Source organism: Harpia harpyja, chromosome 2 (assembly GCF_026419915.1).
Source record: "Harpia harpyja isolate bHarHar1 chromosome 2, bHarHar1 primary haplotype, whole genome shotgun sequence".
Taxonomy (NCBI): domain Eukaryota; kingdom Metazoa; phylum Chordata; class Aves; order Accipitriformes; family Accipitridae; genus Harpia; species Harpia harpyja.
This window is the reverse complement of record NC_068941.1, coordinates 70,964,808-70,983,268: the sequence shown is the minus strand read 5'-3', so window position 1 is coordinate 70,983,268 and position 18,461 is coordinate 70,964,808. Positions and strand designations below refer to the sequence as shown.

The following is an 18,461-nucleotide window of genomic DNA, read 5'->3' as shown; positions in this document are numbered from 1 at the left end:
GTATGTGTTTTGTGATATTCCCAGAATAACGTAATCCTGAGACATCACTGCACATCTGTAATACTGTTTGGAAGACCAAAAATTTATATATAAAGCACAAGTTGTTTGAAAAATAACCTGTATTTACTGAATTCCAAATAGGTATTTGGATTACTTTGTCAAATTAAAGTACTGCTGTGCTACTTATCTCGCTTTCCAGGTGCAAGCAGTAGTGTTCACTAATATTTTGCAGGATAAAAATGAAGACTACAATGGATAGTATTTCTTGCAAAAGGAAAAAATATTTACAGCATAATGGCGTAGCACAAATCTTTTGAAAAGTAATATCAACTACTGTCTCTCATAGTGTGCTGCTGCTTAATAGTAGATAGTTCCATATTGCTGATATAGGGAAGTGAATTTTATGTAAATGCACTAATATAATGGGATTTCTTAATCCTGACTGGTGGAAGAAGCTTTTCAAGCATATTTGCTAAAGTCATAGTCAATGTCATTAGTCATAGTCAGTGACATTAGAAACAGCATTTCTGTAAGAAAAGAAAATGAAAGATACAGTTTCACTGCTATAAAAACTAGTCGCACTATGTCTACCTAATTCTGAAAACAAAATGTGGGACTTTACAGGACTTAATACATATTATAAATGTTGAAATTATTTGGTTTAGTCAATATATCCCCAGTATAAAATTGGTCTGAGCAGAATCCTTTCCTAGTTTATTCTATGTATGTATTAAAATAAAGAATAAAAAAAACACCTCAAAAGGAAAAAAAAACAGTAAAATGTGTTAAGAATTTTTCTAGGTTATTAGTGTTTTGGTGAGAAAACCTGCATAGAATTGAAAAAAAAAAAAAAAGTGCTTCTATGATCATTCAGTTTTAAAACCAGATTTATCTGAGGGTTTTAATTTTTGCTTTTTTGTGGTTTTATGCATCTTGCTTGAAGCATTTCCTGTGGTATCGGGATCTGTAAAGTGTCTCCTTTGAGTATATTCTCTGGTGCCTAATATTATAGTTGCACCTACTTTTCAAGCTTTCCATCAGTTGCAACACTAATATCAGTCTATCCATTTATTCAGCTGTGTTTTCTCACAAATGTTAGTTTTCTGTCAAATTTGGTTGGCACTGGCTAGTGATTTCCACTGATATTCATGGAGAGTTGATAGGCTGAGGACAAAGCTTCATCATCCCTGTAAATGTTCAAACTTCTCAGCAATGTTTTTACCCCCTGTGTGATGTGACAGGAGCACACACTTCTGCCTCCTGGGAATGCGATGGCAGCAGGGGCTGTGGGTCGATGTGTGCATGGGGTGGGGGCTACACTCTCCGGAGGCTCTGCTGTGCTTTGGCTTCTTCTTGTTGATGGCATGTGGGGTCAGGAGCAAGTGAAAAAAAAAAAAGAGAGATCAGTGCTGTGCTGGGAAATATGTAAGTTGTGAGTGTTAGAGTAAGAGAATAATACAGACATCACATATATAATCTCCCAGGAATAAAACCCAAGTGATATGACATGTTTCTAAGGGTAAATATGATTTAGCTGTTAACAAGTGAGAAGTTTCAGAAGCATCAAAACAACCAGATAGTGGGCCCACATTTTCAGAAGAGTCAGATTTGACCTCTAGGTTCATATGGACACTTAAATGGTGTTCCAGAGTGAGGTAAGCCTTGGATAAGGTGCTGGGATTTTGAAGTGTACATACTGTAAAAAAATGGGGCATACTGGTTTTAAAGTAGAACTTGTTATGTGCAGCAAAGATTTTATGTACAAGGTTTTGAAAATTCAGCTGTGTAGTGAAATAGCCTACAGACTCATGACTTAAATAGGGAAACTGCTGCTTTCACACACGTAAGACTTCTTTGCCTTCTATTTTAAAAATGTTAACAAGTTTAGTTTAAAATCATTCAGATGTGTCATTCTAACCAGCTGCAGCCAATCTGATTAGGTACAGCAGATATTTTCCTGGCAAAATCACATCAAGCAAGTTTGCCATTAGGTAGCTCTACAAATGTCTCGAAACTCTCAATTTCTGGAAAATGTAGGCAGCTCTCCCTGAAACAGAGTGAAGGGTTGCTGTCTCAGCAAACAAGTTGCATTCACAAGGGACCAGGGGGTCTGTCTATGCTTCTGGTATTTTTTATGTTGGTTTTTCCTTTTTTTATGCTGACATTTTTGCACGGTGGCTCATTGTTTTTAAGCTTGTTCACCTTCTAGGTGAACAATCCAGGAGCTTGGAATGGCAGGATGTGCAGAGTTACAAATGAATAGAGCATGGTTTTACATGAAAGGGCTTTTGCCAGGTTTTCTACTGAAGTGTGCAAATTTAAAGCTGTGGATCAACGCCCTGCTCTCTGCACACTCAGTGTTGGGTCACGACATAGTGACAGTGACAAACTCCTGAGCGCCCAAGCCCACTTAAAAATACCATTTGGAGGCACTCAGCAATAAAGGACGACGCCTTCAACAGCCAAGAGCTACTAAGGACTTTTGAAGACTGATGACCAATCTGGAATATCACTTTACATATGTACTATGCATCTTAATGCTGTGCCGTGCAGAATTGTCGAAACTGTCTCTGGTACAGGGAGTGATGTAACACTAGTTTGGCACTCCGCTGTAGCTTGTGTCAAGTTATTCGCAGCAAGATTAATTTGTGTGAGCTTCTCAACTGGAATTAACTTGCTCACAACTACCTTTAGCTCTCCAAGATATTGTGCACATATATCTGGTATTGGAAAGCTCATAGCAGCTGGCATTACCTCGGCAGTTTCCTCAGCAATATCAAAAAATTCAAGCTGCATGATGCAATTACCAGAAGCAGTGGGAGAATATTTCATTTGTTCAGTCTCATGCTCTTTTATGGTCTTTTAGCCAGTGGCTCACTCTTATGTCATTCACTTCATGAAGGACAACACTTTGTTAAATGGATGGCTTACTTTCAAGTTTTCTTCCAGGAAAAAATTCCATAGCTGCAAAATCTCTAACCATCTGACTGATAGTCTGTTTTTCCAGTGCCCAGACTAAATACAGAAGAGAGCTGATGGTTGTAGAGCTGCTTTAAGATAAGTCATTACTTCTTTGCTTATTCTATAATAGTTTTGCCCAAATTTCACTGTTTTTCTCTGCTGCTCAGTTACAGATTCTTGCCTAGTTTTCCTGATGTTCTTAATTTAAATCTCTTCCAGCATTACAGCTCTCCAGATTTTTACCTGTTACCATCTGTTGATTTTTTTACCCAAATATTATTCTTCTGTTTTCTAAACTGAATCTCATTGCAATATTCTGCCTGTTTCTAATCTTTCCATGACCTCTTGTATTATTTCTCCATTTTCAGCAGTGTGCTCAGCTCCTCCTAGTTTAATAGATCTGCAGAGTTCATTAATGTACCATTTACTCCCTCTTCTAGCTCATTATTGAAGCTATTAAATGAGATCAGAAGTAATACTAATCTTTGTGTACTGCACTAAATGCCTCCCTTCAAAGTTATTGTTTATCATTACCCTTCATTGTTTGTCATCACCCTTCATTTCACTCAACATGATAGTTCATTTCCAATTTGATTTAAGTTTGGCAACAGAATTTTGACACATTGGAGATGGGAGAAGAAAGGCTAATCAACAATCCAGCAGAGGCTTCTAATTAAGGCTCAATTTAGAGGATCAAAGTTAGGAATCTTCTACTGTAGCCACAGTGTAAAGTGGAAACTGTCTCCATAACTTAATTGAGAACACCTTAAGCTCAGTGCTAAAATATCCTAAAGAAAAGTATACTGCTAATATTCAGACATGTGACAGTATAGCTTCTGCTCTCTATTCATTAATTTTGTATTACTATTAAAAAATCAAGTTTGTCTGGCAGACTTCAAAGTGTTTTAGTAAATTTGTTTTCTCAATAGCTGTTCCATTATGTTGCCAGGGAGGGAAGCTAAATTTATGAGTAGCAATTACAAAGACAACTCACAGAATATGTGAACTTCTATCTTTGGCTGTTTCAGAGACTTACAGTCTTGCTTCCAAAGTAGCTATATCCTTCTGTTCCTGCACAGTGTAAAATTTCAGTAAAGAGATTTTAATTTTCACAACCCCTTCAAAGTTTAATTTCTAAATTCCGCAGTAAATACCATTAAACATATTTATAATGTGACATTAGGAAACATCAATTCAGTCAGGAAAAACTCATTTTGACAAGACACAATTCCTCTGATAATAATTAATCCCACATGACTTAAGGGCCCAACACCAAAGCCCGTCCATCCTTCACCTTAATATAATACCTAGCATTTTATAAAGTTAGATTGCCAACCCTTAGCATCAGGGGCAATTACTCTTGATCTTTATTGACTTGCCAAAAATATCTTTGTCCAAATACATTTGGATATCCAAGAACTGCTTGATTTTTCCTAGGAATATTTGGCTTAAGCTCATTTAGTTACATATAGTCTGTGTCAGTGCAAATGTAAAAACCCTAAACCTAGTCTGGAAAAAATTTGCCTCTAGGTAGAACTGAGATCTCTTATAGTTTTGTACTTACATGCGTTGAATAAAACAATGGGACAGTGAAATACTGAAATTCAGGTTGGGGTCAGGTTACTTGTTAGATGTAGGGAAAATTATCAGAGTAAGAAGGCGGGTGCATCCTAGGGGCCGTGACATGCAGTGGGTCTAATGGAAATATAATTGCAAGTCCCACTACTGCAAGAAGGAGCGGTTCATGAGTACAGCAATACAACCAGAAGTGGGGTCACAAATCTAGAATTTGGGTTGCTGGAGGAGTTTGAGATTAGTTGCTATAAACGCAGCTTCTCTGAATTTTGAAGCTCTGCATCTTTCAGTATCTGCCTACTTATCTGGCATAGCCTGCTACCTCATTACTGTGAATCTGCCTTAACCTCTGAGGCAAATTTTGTTCACTCTTCCCCAGACTGCTTATGGAATATTTTCCTCCCACTCAATCTTTCCTAAAACCCATCTCTGTCTCTGTTGATTCCTGCTAGGGAATCAGCAGTGACACTTTTTAGCCTTGTTTTTATGGTTACACATTTTTAGAAAACTTTTTATTGGGTTTTTATTGCTACTATCTCCTGTCTGCCCCGCTTGCCCTATTATTGAGTTACATATTTATTATATCTCTTGTGAAATTGAATTGTATCATTTTCTGGGAAAAGATTTAATGTCACTTACATTTTCAGAGGTACCTACCAATAACATTTAATGATGTAAAAAATATGCATTATTACTCTGGTTCATTAATACCTATTAATCATGTTTAAGGTGTCCCTGGTGAGTTTTACTGTTAACTGTCCAATGCTTACCTTCTTGCAAATTGTCGTGGTTTAACCCCAGCCAGCAACTAAACACCACGCAGCCGCTCACTCACTCCCCCTCACCCAGTGGGATGGGGGAGAAAATCGGGAAAAGAAGCAAAACCCATGGGTTGAGATAAGAACGGTTTAATAGAACAGAAAAGAAGAAACTAATAATGATAATGATAACGCTAATAAAATGACAACAGCAATAATGAAAGGATTGGAATGTACAAATGATGCGCAGTGCAATTGCTCACCACCCGCCGACCGACACCCAGCCAGTCCCCGAGCGGCGAATCCCTGCCCCCCACTTCCCCGTTCCTATACTGGATGGGACGTCACATGGTATGGAATACCCCGTTGGCCAGTTTGGGTCAGGTGCCCTGGCTGTGTCCTGTGCCAACTTCTTGTGCCCCTCCAGCTTTCTCACTGGCTGGGCATGAGAAGCTGAAAAATCCTTGACATTAGTCTAAACACTACTGAGCAACAACTGAAAACATCAGTGTTATCAACATTCTTCGCTCTGAACTCAAAACATAGCACTGTACCAGCTACTAGGAAGACAGTTAACTCTATCCCAGCTGAAACCAGGACACAAATGAAAGCCTGAGGAGGCTGCTTCAACCAGAGAACATGAACTAGTTCATTGCAGCAATTTTTGGTCATCTGTATAAAACACGTAAAGGATATGTATGTTTGCCTAGACCATGTGTCAGCTTGTGTTTTGGGAACAAGTTGGTATGTTGTGCCTCATTTCCCCCTTTGTTCCTGTGTATTCAAGGGGCTTTTACCTTTCTTTTGAAAGCCACTTGAGGAAATGCTTGCCTGCTGTGAAAGCCTGATTTATTTTGCATTGCATCTGCACTGTCTGGTTCTGCAATGTGCACTTTGGAATTAAATCAGCTTCTCTGCATCTCTACAAAGGATTTTTTCTCCTAAGAAGTTGACTCTTTCATTGTGTGTATTTCTGGCAAAACTATGTGCATTAACTGTTTTAGTGGCTCTTTGTGTATGTTAAGGTTTGTCTTATTTTTGTTATCAAAGAAAATATCACTTACTTACATGTATAATGCTTTGCAGGAGTAGGTCCTCACGCCAAAAGATTTCAAAATCAAAGGGGTGCAAGAAGAGTAAAGAAGAAATAAAAATAGTAGTGGTCATTCGTTATTGTCTAGCAGTCCAATATGTGCAGATACTGACCTTGGCAAAAGCGGTGTGGATATACTATTATAATAAATGGGGAAAAAACTCCTGTAAGTCAAAAAAAAAAAATTGCAGTAGTGCCATCTAGCGTGCCAGGTGTTGCAGTTTTCTGAGAAGGGACAGTAAACTACTTTCAGCCCATCCCACTTGTTACAGCCATACGTACCCTGACTCGTCCTCCTGCTGCTGCTGCTCCCTTCTCAGCCTGCTGACAGGAGAGCAGTAACAACATTGACAGAAGGTAGAGGAAGAGACCTGAGGGCTGGTTTTGCAGATGCTGATTCTGGCAAACATGCCATAAGGTTGTCATTGCTGCTCTAGAAAAAATGAGCATTCATGGGATTTTAAAGAAGGAGAAAGATAGCTGTTCTGTCTGTACTCCCATACAGATCTTCCTCTTCTACTCATTGGTTTCCACTGCTAAACATGCAATGGCTGAAACATCCTTTCTCACCTACTGCAGGCAAGTTGTTTTGGTGTTGGGAGAGAAAAAAATGTAAATTTGATGCCAGAGAAGAAGAGGTGCTGCTGGATTTTGAAGCTGAAAGGAGTGGAAAGGACTTTTTGCCTGGTGACTAAAGGATTTATGTTGAGTAGAGGGTCCACAAAGTCCTTTGCCTGGGAGGTGGGAGGTGAGAGGGAAGTGAAGGGAACAGGGATCTGTTCGGTGTACTAATGCTCCGTAGTAGGTGGAGTCCTTTTACCGTGACAACCCTAGGCTTTTCCACTGCTGCCTTTTCCACTTTCACTGTTAGCTGACTGAACCTCTCCGCTTTAATCCTGAGATATGCAAAGTGCGTGGCTTGCCCTTCAGTGTGTGAAGCTGCGCAGGGTTTATTTTTGTCTTCAATAAAAAATCTGCTTGTAACAAGTGGAAGAGCGATCGAGCCAGAAACCGTTGTCTGCAAATGAAGCCGGCATCTCCATAGCATCGCATAATGCTGTGTATTCACCTGTCCTCTGCAGCCGGTGCCAGAGGATATTGCTTTTCCAGTTGGATTTGCTTGGGGTGCAGCTACAGCAGTGTATCAAATTGAAGGTGTCAATTTTTAGCTGCCAAAGTGTTAAGGAAGTTTTAAGTGAATGAAAGTCTGGATCCGTGTAGGAGAGTGTTTGATCTTTGCCTTGTTATGTAGATGCTACATCTGATGCAAATCCATGTAGGACTTGTGTTTAAACACTTCTGGCCTGAGCAGTAAGAAGAGGGTAAAAGATGTTTCAAATCTCAGAAATATGGAGGAGGAACCTTTCGCTAGCTATTGAGAGTGGGTGAAGAAAAGGAGATGTAAGTAATTTTCCGACTAGTTCTTGAGTATTTCCTTTCTCTAGAGCTAATTTAAGTAGATTACTATCGACTATTCCAAGAGTGGATCGGAGAACTACCTCATCAGACATTGGTACTCACAAAGGGTCCTCAGTTAGGAATTCATCTCCAAAGAATATGAAAAACAGTGAACTGAGAGGTTAACAGTTGGACTTGTGGAGGCCCTCCCATGGGGACATGTATCATGTTCCCAACTGAATGGAGGTGCTGATAAAATGATTTGCCCAGCTTGATATGAAAATATGTGGCAGATTAGGGAATCTAAACCCATAAGGTACAGGGACACCTACAACCATAACCCCCCCCCCAAACTTTATCCTTTCATAAATGTGTGTTTAGAGACCTTTAAAATACATATAGATCTGATTTTCTCATATTATACCCTGCAGCATACAGGCACTTAACTCCCATTGATTTCAGTACCTAAATGGGAGTTGTAGATCTAAAATTGTCTTTGAGGATGTAGCCTTTAGTTCTTGGTTATTGCTGAAAGCGATAGTACTTGCCCATGCCTGGTACCTTTTAACGAGCTCAGTTAGCTTCACCTAATAGACTGAACAGCTCACTGTTCCCGGGGAATCAATATTCTGGGCCATATTCTAACTTAGGTCCTGCAATGCGCATAGCTCTACTAACTAATTTTTAAAATGTGAATTGTGTGTGCATATAGAATGACATTATAATTTCCTGCCTGTTGAGTGGCTAGATGCGCAACTTTAATGTTCTCTTAATGTATTTTTAATGAGCTTTCCTAGAGGCTTCTGAGTGGGAGAAACGTTAAAAAAAAAAAAAATCTATAATGTGGTCTAGACACTACTCAAATGACCCTTTTCCCACAGAAGTACGAAACTCAACAGGGAATTCCTCCTCCTGAAAGCTTTGGAAGCTGTGCAGCTTCCGACTTAGAGGCAGCATGATTGAAGCAATAGTTCTTGTAGAGTCCAAACTCAGTTGCTGCACATATCACAAGATACACAGTGGATGAGGCAAGGGCTGACAGGCTACTTTATTTTTCACTGTCAGCTATGTATTTATGCATAGCACAACCTTCTCCACTCTGTATATTTCAAAGTGCTAAAAAATCATACCAATTGTACTCTGCATGCTCAAAGTGCAGATTTCAAAGGTTCATGACTCAGTCAAATCAAAATCAATTTGCACCAGAACACTCAAAAGCACTTCTTCTTACTGAAGGCCATTTCTATGCTAAATTTCAACCCTCTGCTTGATTTTTTTTTTTCCTTTTTTTTTTTTTTTTGAGAGAGGGAAAAGTTGCACAAAATTCTCGTAATGGTAAAAGTGGTTTTCTTCATTTCTTTCATATGCCAAATAGTTGAACTGCATTAATTCAAACAAAATTTCACCTTTTGGGCAGAGACCAGGCCGAGAAAATTTCACTCCAAGAAGTGAAAGCACAGCTGAATTAGAAGAAAAGCTAAGTTGGAAAAGCACATGAAATCTTAAAGACTCTGATCAGTAATATTCCTGCTTCAATGGCTTCACTTGAATGGAAAAGCATTCTATCTTATTCCATTGTAATAATTACAGAGAATGGGGAACATGCATCACATTTCATGATAATTTATATTAATCATTTGATGACATGCTATGTGATGATTTGGTAGCTAAGTCTCACCTATGTGTTTGAAATGTAAAATTAGTTCCTCATCACTGTTTTTTCCTGGCCCAAAGCTCACTAAAACTCAGGGTATGTCTACACTATGAAGTGCTGTGTAGCGTGGAGGTTTCTGAGCAAGCTTAGAGGTGCACGCTCGGTTCATTGAAGCAGAGCAGAGCTCTCTGCAGACTAATTGTGGCTCAGCAGGATACGTTAGTGTATGTGGAGCTTTCTGTTGCCTGGGCTAGATTGCTTCCTACACTTCATTTAGCTAGCTCAGATACTCTACACTGTACAGAGAGGCTCTTCGAACAGCATGAGGAATGCTTGAAAGTGGATCTGTTTGCTACAGCCCCAGTCAGGGCTTCATAGTGGCTAATGACCACTGGAGTAGCAGTGTCATACTCTGCTGAAAATCAAATGCTTCTCCTCCTCCCTCCCACCTCCTTTGCTGGAGGAAGGCAGACAAAAAAGTAATCGTTCAGCATGTGCTCTAGCTGCTGATTCTTAAATGAAGGTGTGTTAGCTGCCCATTATGGCAGCTTTTGGCCTCCCTTCACTCCCACTGTAGTGAAAAAAGAGCTATATCATATAGATATGGTGCAGGAAGCCTGCTCTTAAAGGCTTCTAAATTCTAGGTACCACCAAAGAATTACTGTTATTTGTTATTTGCTGCACTTATCCAAAATGTCTATTTATTTCAGCAGGCATATTTGAAATCAGAAGCAGGATATAGAAAAATTTTAGTACTGTATTTTTCCAAGGAGCATAGAGACAGAACACAAAGTCTGTGATAAAATCTGAGATTAAGAGAAATTCAGCTGTCTGGATCTAAAATTTGACCTACTTTGAAGGTTGTCCCATGTAAGAGTTTAATTTACTGACCAACCAAATGTAGATGTATCGGTGTTCGTGTGCTGCAATAAAATTCTGTAAAGAACATGAAAAGTGACAATGATCTTTGAAAAGCTAGGTTATAGAAGTGATATTACAGATTTTAGTAATGCTTTAAATTAAGTGTCTTCAATATGCTTAACCTTGCATTAAACTTAGATTTAATAAGACAGATGTGTATTAAGTACTGAATATACTTAAGGGAGCAATCTTGTGTTGGCAGGGGATGGACTCAATGACCTCCTAATAGTTCTCCTCCATCTCTAATTTCTATGATACTAATTGATTATTAAAACACTTTTATTGAGGATTGATATGTAGCTATTATATAGTTATTAATCTTACAACCTAGCTGATATTTAATTTATACATGATTTTAACACACAATGTCATTTTAGTTTTTAAAGAGTAACCCTGGAACAGTGCATTCACTGGGGCTCTGAAAAACCTTGCTGGTAAATGAGGTTGGCCATTTTGGAGTTATCTGAAATTTTATGATAAAATCACACTTTGCAGGGGTGTAAGTTTACAGAGCTCTCCACGTTAAAAATGAATTGTTTGCCTCAGCTACTGCATTGCTCTGGAAAGACAAAGAAGCTTGTCATGAAGAAAGGTGCATTTATTTGTTTTAAATACTATGTGATGTTAGTACTGTGTAATCTCAAACAGCAGCTAAATTTTGAATATTTTAAAGTTAATCTGTCTACCTCAATTTTGGAATTGCAAAGAAATTTCCCCAAACTATGAAAGTGAAGAAAATGGTGCGGGGGTTTTGAGCACTCAAAATTCATTTCTGTGAACGTTTGGCTAAGCAAAAAGCAGAAGTTTTGCAGAGCTATGTTATTAATTCAGCTTGTATATGCCTAGGGCCATGGCTTATAATGGCATTCCTTTCTTTTTAACAGACTGTCAGGATTTTCAAAGGACATCCAGAAAGCCGTAAGTGCCTATTTGTTGGATGTATTTCTCATACCCTAAAGGCTTTCTTTGATATGGACTGATCTTTTACATTTATGGATGGAAGCTGCATTAGAAAATGGCCTTTGTAAAACCTGTAATATCTCAAGAGTTGCAACATCTGATTTTTGGCTAAGGAAGTATGAAGAGTGTCAGAACTCTGAATGCTTTTTAAAACAGGATTTTCAAATAATTAGCAGTAAGCAAAAATATGAATAAATGCAAAACCTAATGCAAATACATACTAATGCTTGAAAGTTTCTAGTTACTTTAAATGATATGAGGAGCAGGGAGGGAATACTGCTTATTTTGCTTATAGGATTTTGAGGGGTTTGTGCCTACCTTGTGATAAATATTTACATTCAACATATGTCTTTTGATGTCAAAATTGTCATGACCAAGTTTTGTTTTTCAAGCAGAAGACTGGAATGCAGATGGAAAGGACCCTAATGTCTGGGACACATTCACCCATCAGGGAGGAGATCGAGTTTTCAAGAACCAGACTGGTGATGTAGCTTGTGGCAGCTACACTCTGTGGGAGGAAGATTTGAAATGTATCAAACAGCTTGGATTGACTCATTATCGCTTTTCTCTTTCCTGGTCACGTCTGTTACCTGATGGGACGACAGGTTTCATCAACCAGAAAGGCAATTGTTTCTTAAAAATAGAAGGTTGCAGCTTTAATTCAAGGTTATTGCTGCAGTCTGGCATAATTAATCCAGTATGCTATTCTGCAGTGTAGCTTTGAAATTGCAACTTTTTTCAGAGTAATTATGGGATGATTTTTTATAGGTTTGCAACAACTTACTAATTAATATTCTAGATCCCCTTGGATAGCACAATCTTTTGGGATAGGATTAGTATTATGTTTCCTATGTATCTTTTTGCTTACTCCATTTTTTTAAATTGTAGCTCTAAATCATTTTGCTTCATCAGAATGTTTATACTTACAGGGATCCTAGCCATGAGGATATTTTTGGATGGCTTACAATAGACAAGTATCTTATTTGGCAAATGCATTTAGATAGTTTATCAGTATACTCTGATGTACTGAACTTCACATCGACTGTTTTGCGCTAAGAAGGACATACTTTTCCCAGATATTGTCTTTAGCAAAGTAGAGAGGATTCTTCAGACTCAGCTAGGAACTGTGCTTAGTTCTGTGACAAACACAAGTCAGTCCCTGCTCTGAAGAGAAGAGTTGTCACGGTCTCAGCAGACAGTGTAAAAGTGAAAAGGGGTACAGCACATAAACAAGCTGGTCAGATTGCTAGAAGTCACATATAAAATTTGTTATGCTTCTGATTTGTTTATTTTAATTCCATTGGTATGGACTGGGGGAGAGATTAAGGTCACTCACTAGGAAAAGATAGGAAATGGCACCTTTGCCTGCAGAAGGTAGGGAATGGAAGAAAGAAGAAATAGAATTGTGAAGCATAAAAGCAACTGAAGCTGAACCAGAAAGGATGGGAGAATCAAAGTAGTTGGCTGAAGTCTCTTGTATGCTGGAAGGAAAATGTTCCAAGGAGAAAAAAGCAAAGTAGATTTGGATGAACTTCTGAATCTCAGTTCTGCCTCCTACTCTTCTGAATCTCAGTTCTACCAAGAAGATATATATCTTTGTACTTCTGGGGCAGTGTTTGCCGTGGCAATTCTTTTCTTCCCCTGGTTTGAAGATTGCAAAGATGGAAGGCTACAAAGCAAAAGCATTTCTTGGAAAATGCTCTTCAGGTTATCCTGATCTGTACAAGGAAGATACTAGCAGAAACAATATTTTTCTGCAGAATTTTGGTCATGTAGAGTTTGGCTGTTCAATAGGCAGCAGCCTGTCCTCTGCATCCTGCAGATTACGGTTTTCATCAGAGAGTGGAGGAGCCTTTGTTTCAAGAATTCAGAAAGGGGGGCTGGTGAATCTACTGTAAACAGACCAACCAGCCATTTTCCCCTGCAGAGCATGACTGCAAAAACCGTGCCAGCATCCCAGGGAGGCTTCAATGGAAGCCTTTCCTTTGCCACCAAAATTTACAATATGTGGCCCACTTTCACTGGCACAGCTTGCTTTTCCCTAGGAATGCTTTTTGTGGTCTGTTGAATTTAAATTTGGCTGAGTCCTTGTGGTTTCTTTCCTGTACTGATATTCCTTCAGCTGCGACTGCAGGCACTGTACAACCCCACAGAGCTGCCTACTGAATGGGCTTTGTTATATAGACGTCAGAGTAGCAGATAGCAAGCATTCTGAATGTACTTGGTAAGGAAAGCTAACATTTTGACAAAACTCAGCTGTAATTTCAGAAAATGTTCACTTGATCTCCAGTATAAGCAGTTGCCTGATTAATATTATGAACTTTACATTTAACAAAAGGGCATTGGAGGAACTCCAAGTAGGCCAGCTTTCATTAGGCAGGAGTTCACTTCTCTTGTGCAGTGATCTGTTGAAGCAATTGTAGCTGCATAGCATGGAAAGGCCATCATCTTCTATATAAACATTTTTACAAAGAGCATGTGAAGAATTAGAAAGCTTAGAGCAATGTCCTTTCAAATAAAATCATTCACACCAACTGATTCACTACCAATTTCACACCTAAGATGTAGGACATTTGAAAACCTTTAAAACCATTCTGTTTCTGACTCGGTGGGGGTAGGGTCTTTTAAAGCAGCGATGTTGTAGGTGTATTGTTCTTACGATGTGTCAGGTTTTAGGTTAAAACTTACACCAAGTTTGTTTTTAAAGTATTTTCGTACAGTTATTTTTACCCTAGAAGGTGCCCTGAGCAGAACAAGTTAGCTGCTAAACACTAGGTGTCAGTGTGGAGGGAGACAGAAGTAGTAGTCAGGGGGGTATTGAGTCTGGGAGAGTTTGGTGTTATGCCTCACTTCAGCATGAAGGGGAGAGAAGACGACAGAAAGGAGAAAAGAACAATCCTTCACTTTCCAGTGAGAAAATGCTCCTTAATGTCTCTAATCCCCAAATTTTGGGGTGTCTCCACAAAAGCCTTATATACACAGTTTCTTGGAAGAACGTTTTCTTCTGTATTTCTGCTTCTAGCTGACCCACAGACACAGCCATACAACTAAATCAGGCTACTCTGGAAGGTATGAGACAATCTGGAAACTTGACTTGACATTTACATTTTTCAGGGATGCAGTTCTATTTCTCTTAATTTCCTAACACAAAGCATAAATCTTTTCCAGTATTGGTGTTTAATTGAGACGTAAAAAATGAATGATAGCTGGTTGCACTTAAATGTTATAAAGTGTACTAAGTAATTTATGATCTGAAAATTAGAATGAGAAATGCTAGTGTCTTCTAGGCAAGCATTACTCTCAATATGGCAGAACCGGATCCTGTACCAGCAAAGGATTTCTTTTTTCCCAGTTTAAGCTTAGATAGTAAACCTTGTAGTCCCACCAGCAAACAGTTAATACACACCCAGTCCCACTGAAGTCAATAAAAGTAACAGTAACAAACTGTATTTGCTCCTAATTGCTCTTGCAAATTGCAAGAATTTACCTTTCAAAATTTAGAATTCTTGTGTATTCCTTCCACTTTTACGTGGGTGCATTCTCAGGCACAGGCACGTATCTCCTCAGAATTTAATGTGTTTTTCTGGTGCTGCATTCGGAAGGAAAAGTAAACTACCTGTGAGATTTATTGTGAATTACTTTGTAAACAAACTTATTGAGTCTTGCTGTGCTAAAGGATGTGTATGCACCTGTTTGTTTAGGAGAAGGCACTGTCTAAATCTGGGGTTCATAATTGATTGCTGCAGTAAATGTTGTCTTAAAAGAGCCATTTGATGGAAATCCTTACGATCAGTCATTTGAAGTTAGGATAATTTGAAGTCTAATGCTGTCCTTTTAAGAAGGCGGCAGTATGGGGTTCTGTGTTGGCATTTTTAAATATCAATATGCAGTAAGCTGAACCTGAAAATACAGGGGAATACATAGTACAATATAGTACAGACATATTTACTAATGAACAAGTTTCCTGCTTTGGATTAAACAAAATCTCTGGTTCAGAAACTGTTAAGAGTAATAATCTAAACCATATGTAACGTCCTAAGCATACATTTTGTTAACCTTTGCAATTTAGTGTTGTTCCTCCTCCTTTCTGCTGTGTTTTCAACTTCTTTAGACCTTCCTCAGTTCTGGGTTTCAATACAGCCAAGGCCTTGGGATAGACATTTCATAAGCACTTATGTCTTATTAGGATATGTGGTAGTCTAAGACCCACAAAATTTTTATGAATTTTAGGTTTCTAAGGTTCTTAAACACGTTGGTATATTTAGCCCAAGTCTCTGAAGCAAAGGCTGACTGATTTCTACATTCCACCAGCATGATGGAGACCTATTCCTGGCTGGAGCCTCTTAGCTTAACAAATAATAATTCAAGGCCACTGTTGGCCTTTTCCAATTACTGCACTAAACCAGACAGTTCAAGTAAAAGAGCAAGATAACTGATACTCTTTGAACCAGAGCTCATGATGTGTTTTGCAATATCTAGTGTTTTCAGAAGGCTTAAAAGCAATGTAGTTGTGTTTGGATGTAAGCAAAATTAAAAGAGCCTATACGAGAGCTTAAGGTATCCTGATATTTAAACTTACAGTGACCTCTCAGCAGCATAAAAATAGTCCCTTAGGAAACATATTCATGTCAACCACTGCTAAATCTGAACAGAAGGTGAATTCCTTTTAAGCCTGTAGAACTGCATCCCCAGTACTGCCCAGCTTTAACAACACATCCAGGAAATTAAAGTCGATCTCTGTCTTATCAAGGGGGGACAAGAAAGGTTGGAAGTCATGAGCTTTTAGAGAGGTGAGCTAATTCCTGCTTGCAGTTAGAGGGACTGAGCAGTCTGCAGCAGTGGCAGCATAAAAGGAAGAGAGTTGGTTTCTTGGATAAACTATTGCCAAGCCATTCAAGTTGGTGGCTAAAGCGACCAGTGCCCTAAACTCCATCTAAAATCTAGTAGACCCCAAAGAAAAGCCTTAAATGTCATATAGATCTAATGAGGGAACCATTGAATTCACACCATTGCAAAATATTGAATGCATTGACAGTATCTTCTTTGTCTTGATGCTGGCACAGACAGTGATGGAGAATGGAACAGTCTAGAGGAAACAGCTCACCCAGCTAACCAAGTTCAAATCATAAAAGATCAGCTTAGTTACCTTGCTAAGTGTGGCACTAAACTTTTTAAAAGACAGAGTTCTCAAGGAGAGAAATGCTTTCATTAGAATGAATCTACCTGTCAGGCTCTCAAGTGTCAGGATTTTTCCAACACGCTTGTGCCTTGTACATGAAGCCAGGCTGCCATTCAAGCATTTAAATGAAAGGATTATATTTTCATGTGACCAGCACCCATCAGAATTATGTTTCTCCTGGGGAGTTGCTGTCCACTGATCTATTTTGAAAATTTGCATCCTCATTTCATTTTATGTGCCTGGTTGGAAGATTTTGTGTGCTGAGCATTTTTGCCAACTTTGGGGTCTTGTAACAGTAGTCAGCATGCAGTTGAGAGGAAATATTTGCATCTCATAACAGAGAAAATGTGCAGTTAGGTTTCTTCATGTGTTAAAATGTAAAAAAGTTATTAAGTTAACCCTTTTTTGTTTCTTTTAGTATTTTCAGGAGTCAATTATTACAGCAAAATCAGTAGTAACCCGGGAAATGGCATCCTGCTCCCTGTATCACTTTGGCTTACCTCAGTCCTTAGAAGATGAAGGTGGCTGGAGATCTGAAAAGATCATCAAGACCTTTGATATTCATGCAAGGTATTGCTTCAGAACATTTGGAGACTGAGTGATCACTATTAATGAGCCTTATGTTGTTGCTGTAGGTGCTTGTGAAAAAGCTGTAGCCCCAGCATTGGTACCAGAGCTTACAAGGCAGCTTATAATGTGATAAAAGCTCATGCTAAAGCCTGACACAGTTGCAGTAAGGTATTTGAAGAAAACAAAGTGGACTTGTGCCTATAGCTCTTAACTCAGATTGGTAGAACCTCTGCGAATTCTGTAGTAGATCAAAAAGCAACTAAAGGGTACCTGTCCTTTACCTTAGATGGGTTTGTCAGGACCATATTTACTGCTGGTGAATATCCAGCCATCATGAAGTCCTGGATTTCTGCAATGTATTCAAAGCAAGGCTACTTATCATCAAGGCTTCTGGAATTCACTAAAGAGGAAAAAATGGTGATCATAGGTACTGCTGACTTCTTTGCTCTCAACTGTTAAACTTAAGACCAAGAAAATGCAGACTAAGTGTTTCAATGGACTGTGAAGCTGAGCAAATAATGGATCCTTCTTGGCCTGTTGCAACTGGGAGTTTATGACTGGCTGTAGTACCATGGAGTTTGCAGTGACTTCTGTGTTATATCAAGGAATGACCTGAGGGTCACAAGACAATTTTACCACTCTTAGCTGGCCAATGAGGGGATCTGAGAATCCAATGAGTAATACCGGTGATTTGGGTTTTTTTGAGGAGCCCATCTGGATGGCATAAGACACTGTACAAGATATAAATAAACAAGTCACCTTGGGATTCTTAATTTGATTTTTGCATGCTATAAAAAGTAGAAGCCTTAGTGTTTTCCTGTTGCCTTTGTACTTGATAGCTATTTTACAGTTTGAAATGACACACCAGTGTTATATCATCTTTTGAACTCCAGAAATGATCTTTCTGATGCCAGCAGTAAGGCTTTCCTGGCATGCATCTACTCCTGGCAATGGGACGTGTGGTAACTGCCAGTACCAAGGGGTTAAAGAGCAGTGACAATAAGCAGATGCTAATGCTGGAAAGATATTTTAGTCTTCTCATTAAAATAAGTCATTTCACTGTCTTCATGGATATTTGCACAGTTTTTCTTTTCCATTGTTAGTCATAAAAGGTCAGCTCATGGAAAATTAAGTTAATAGGGTCAGTGCAATTTGATGAAAACTAGTTTTAGTTTGTAGCTCAGAAAAGATAGAGGGTAATGCATCTGATTTTATGGGCTTTCTTACATCTGTTCTGAATAAAACTTATGCTCTCTTGTTCTAGGATACATATAATAACCCTATAATTTACATCACTGAGAATGGGTTTTCCCAAAGTGACCCTGCTCTACTTGATGACAGTCAACGATGGGAGTATTTCAGGCTGATTTTACAGGAAATTTTAAAAGCCAC

At 38.8% G+C, this 18,461-nt stretch overlaps 1 protein-coding gene across 1 annotated transcript; it reads left to right on the top strand.

Moving 5' to 3' along the window:
* The first annotated feature begins 1,637 nt into the window (after positions 1-1,637).
* LOC128139082 (cytosolic beta-glucosidase-like) lies at positions 1,638-17,747 on the top strand. The gene is given in 6 exon segments (XM_052781019.1): positions 1,638-1,655; positions 7,470-7,542; positions 11,716-11,943; positions 16,927-16,972; positions 16,974-17,152; positions 17,155-17,747. Coding segments are annotated over 6 exon segments (918 nt in total). The 3' UTR covers positions 17,529-17,747.
* The last annotated feature ends 714 nt before the right edge of the window (positions 17,748-18,461 follow it).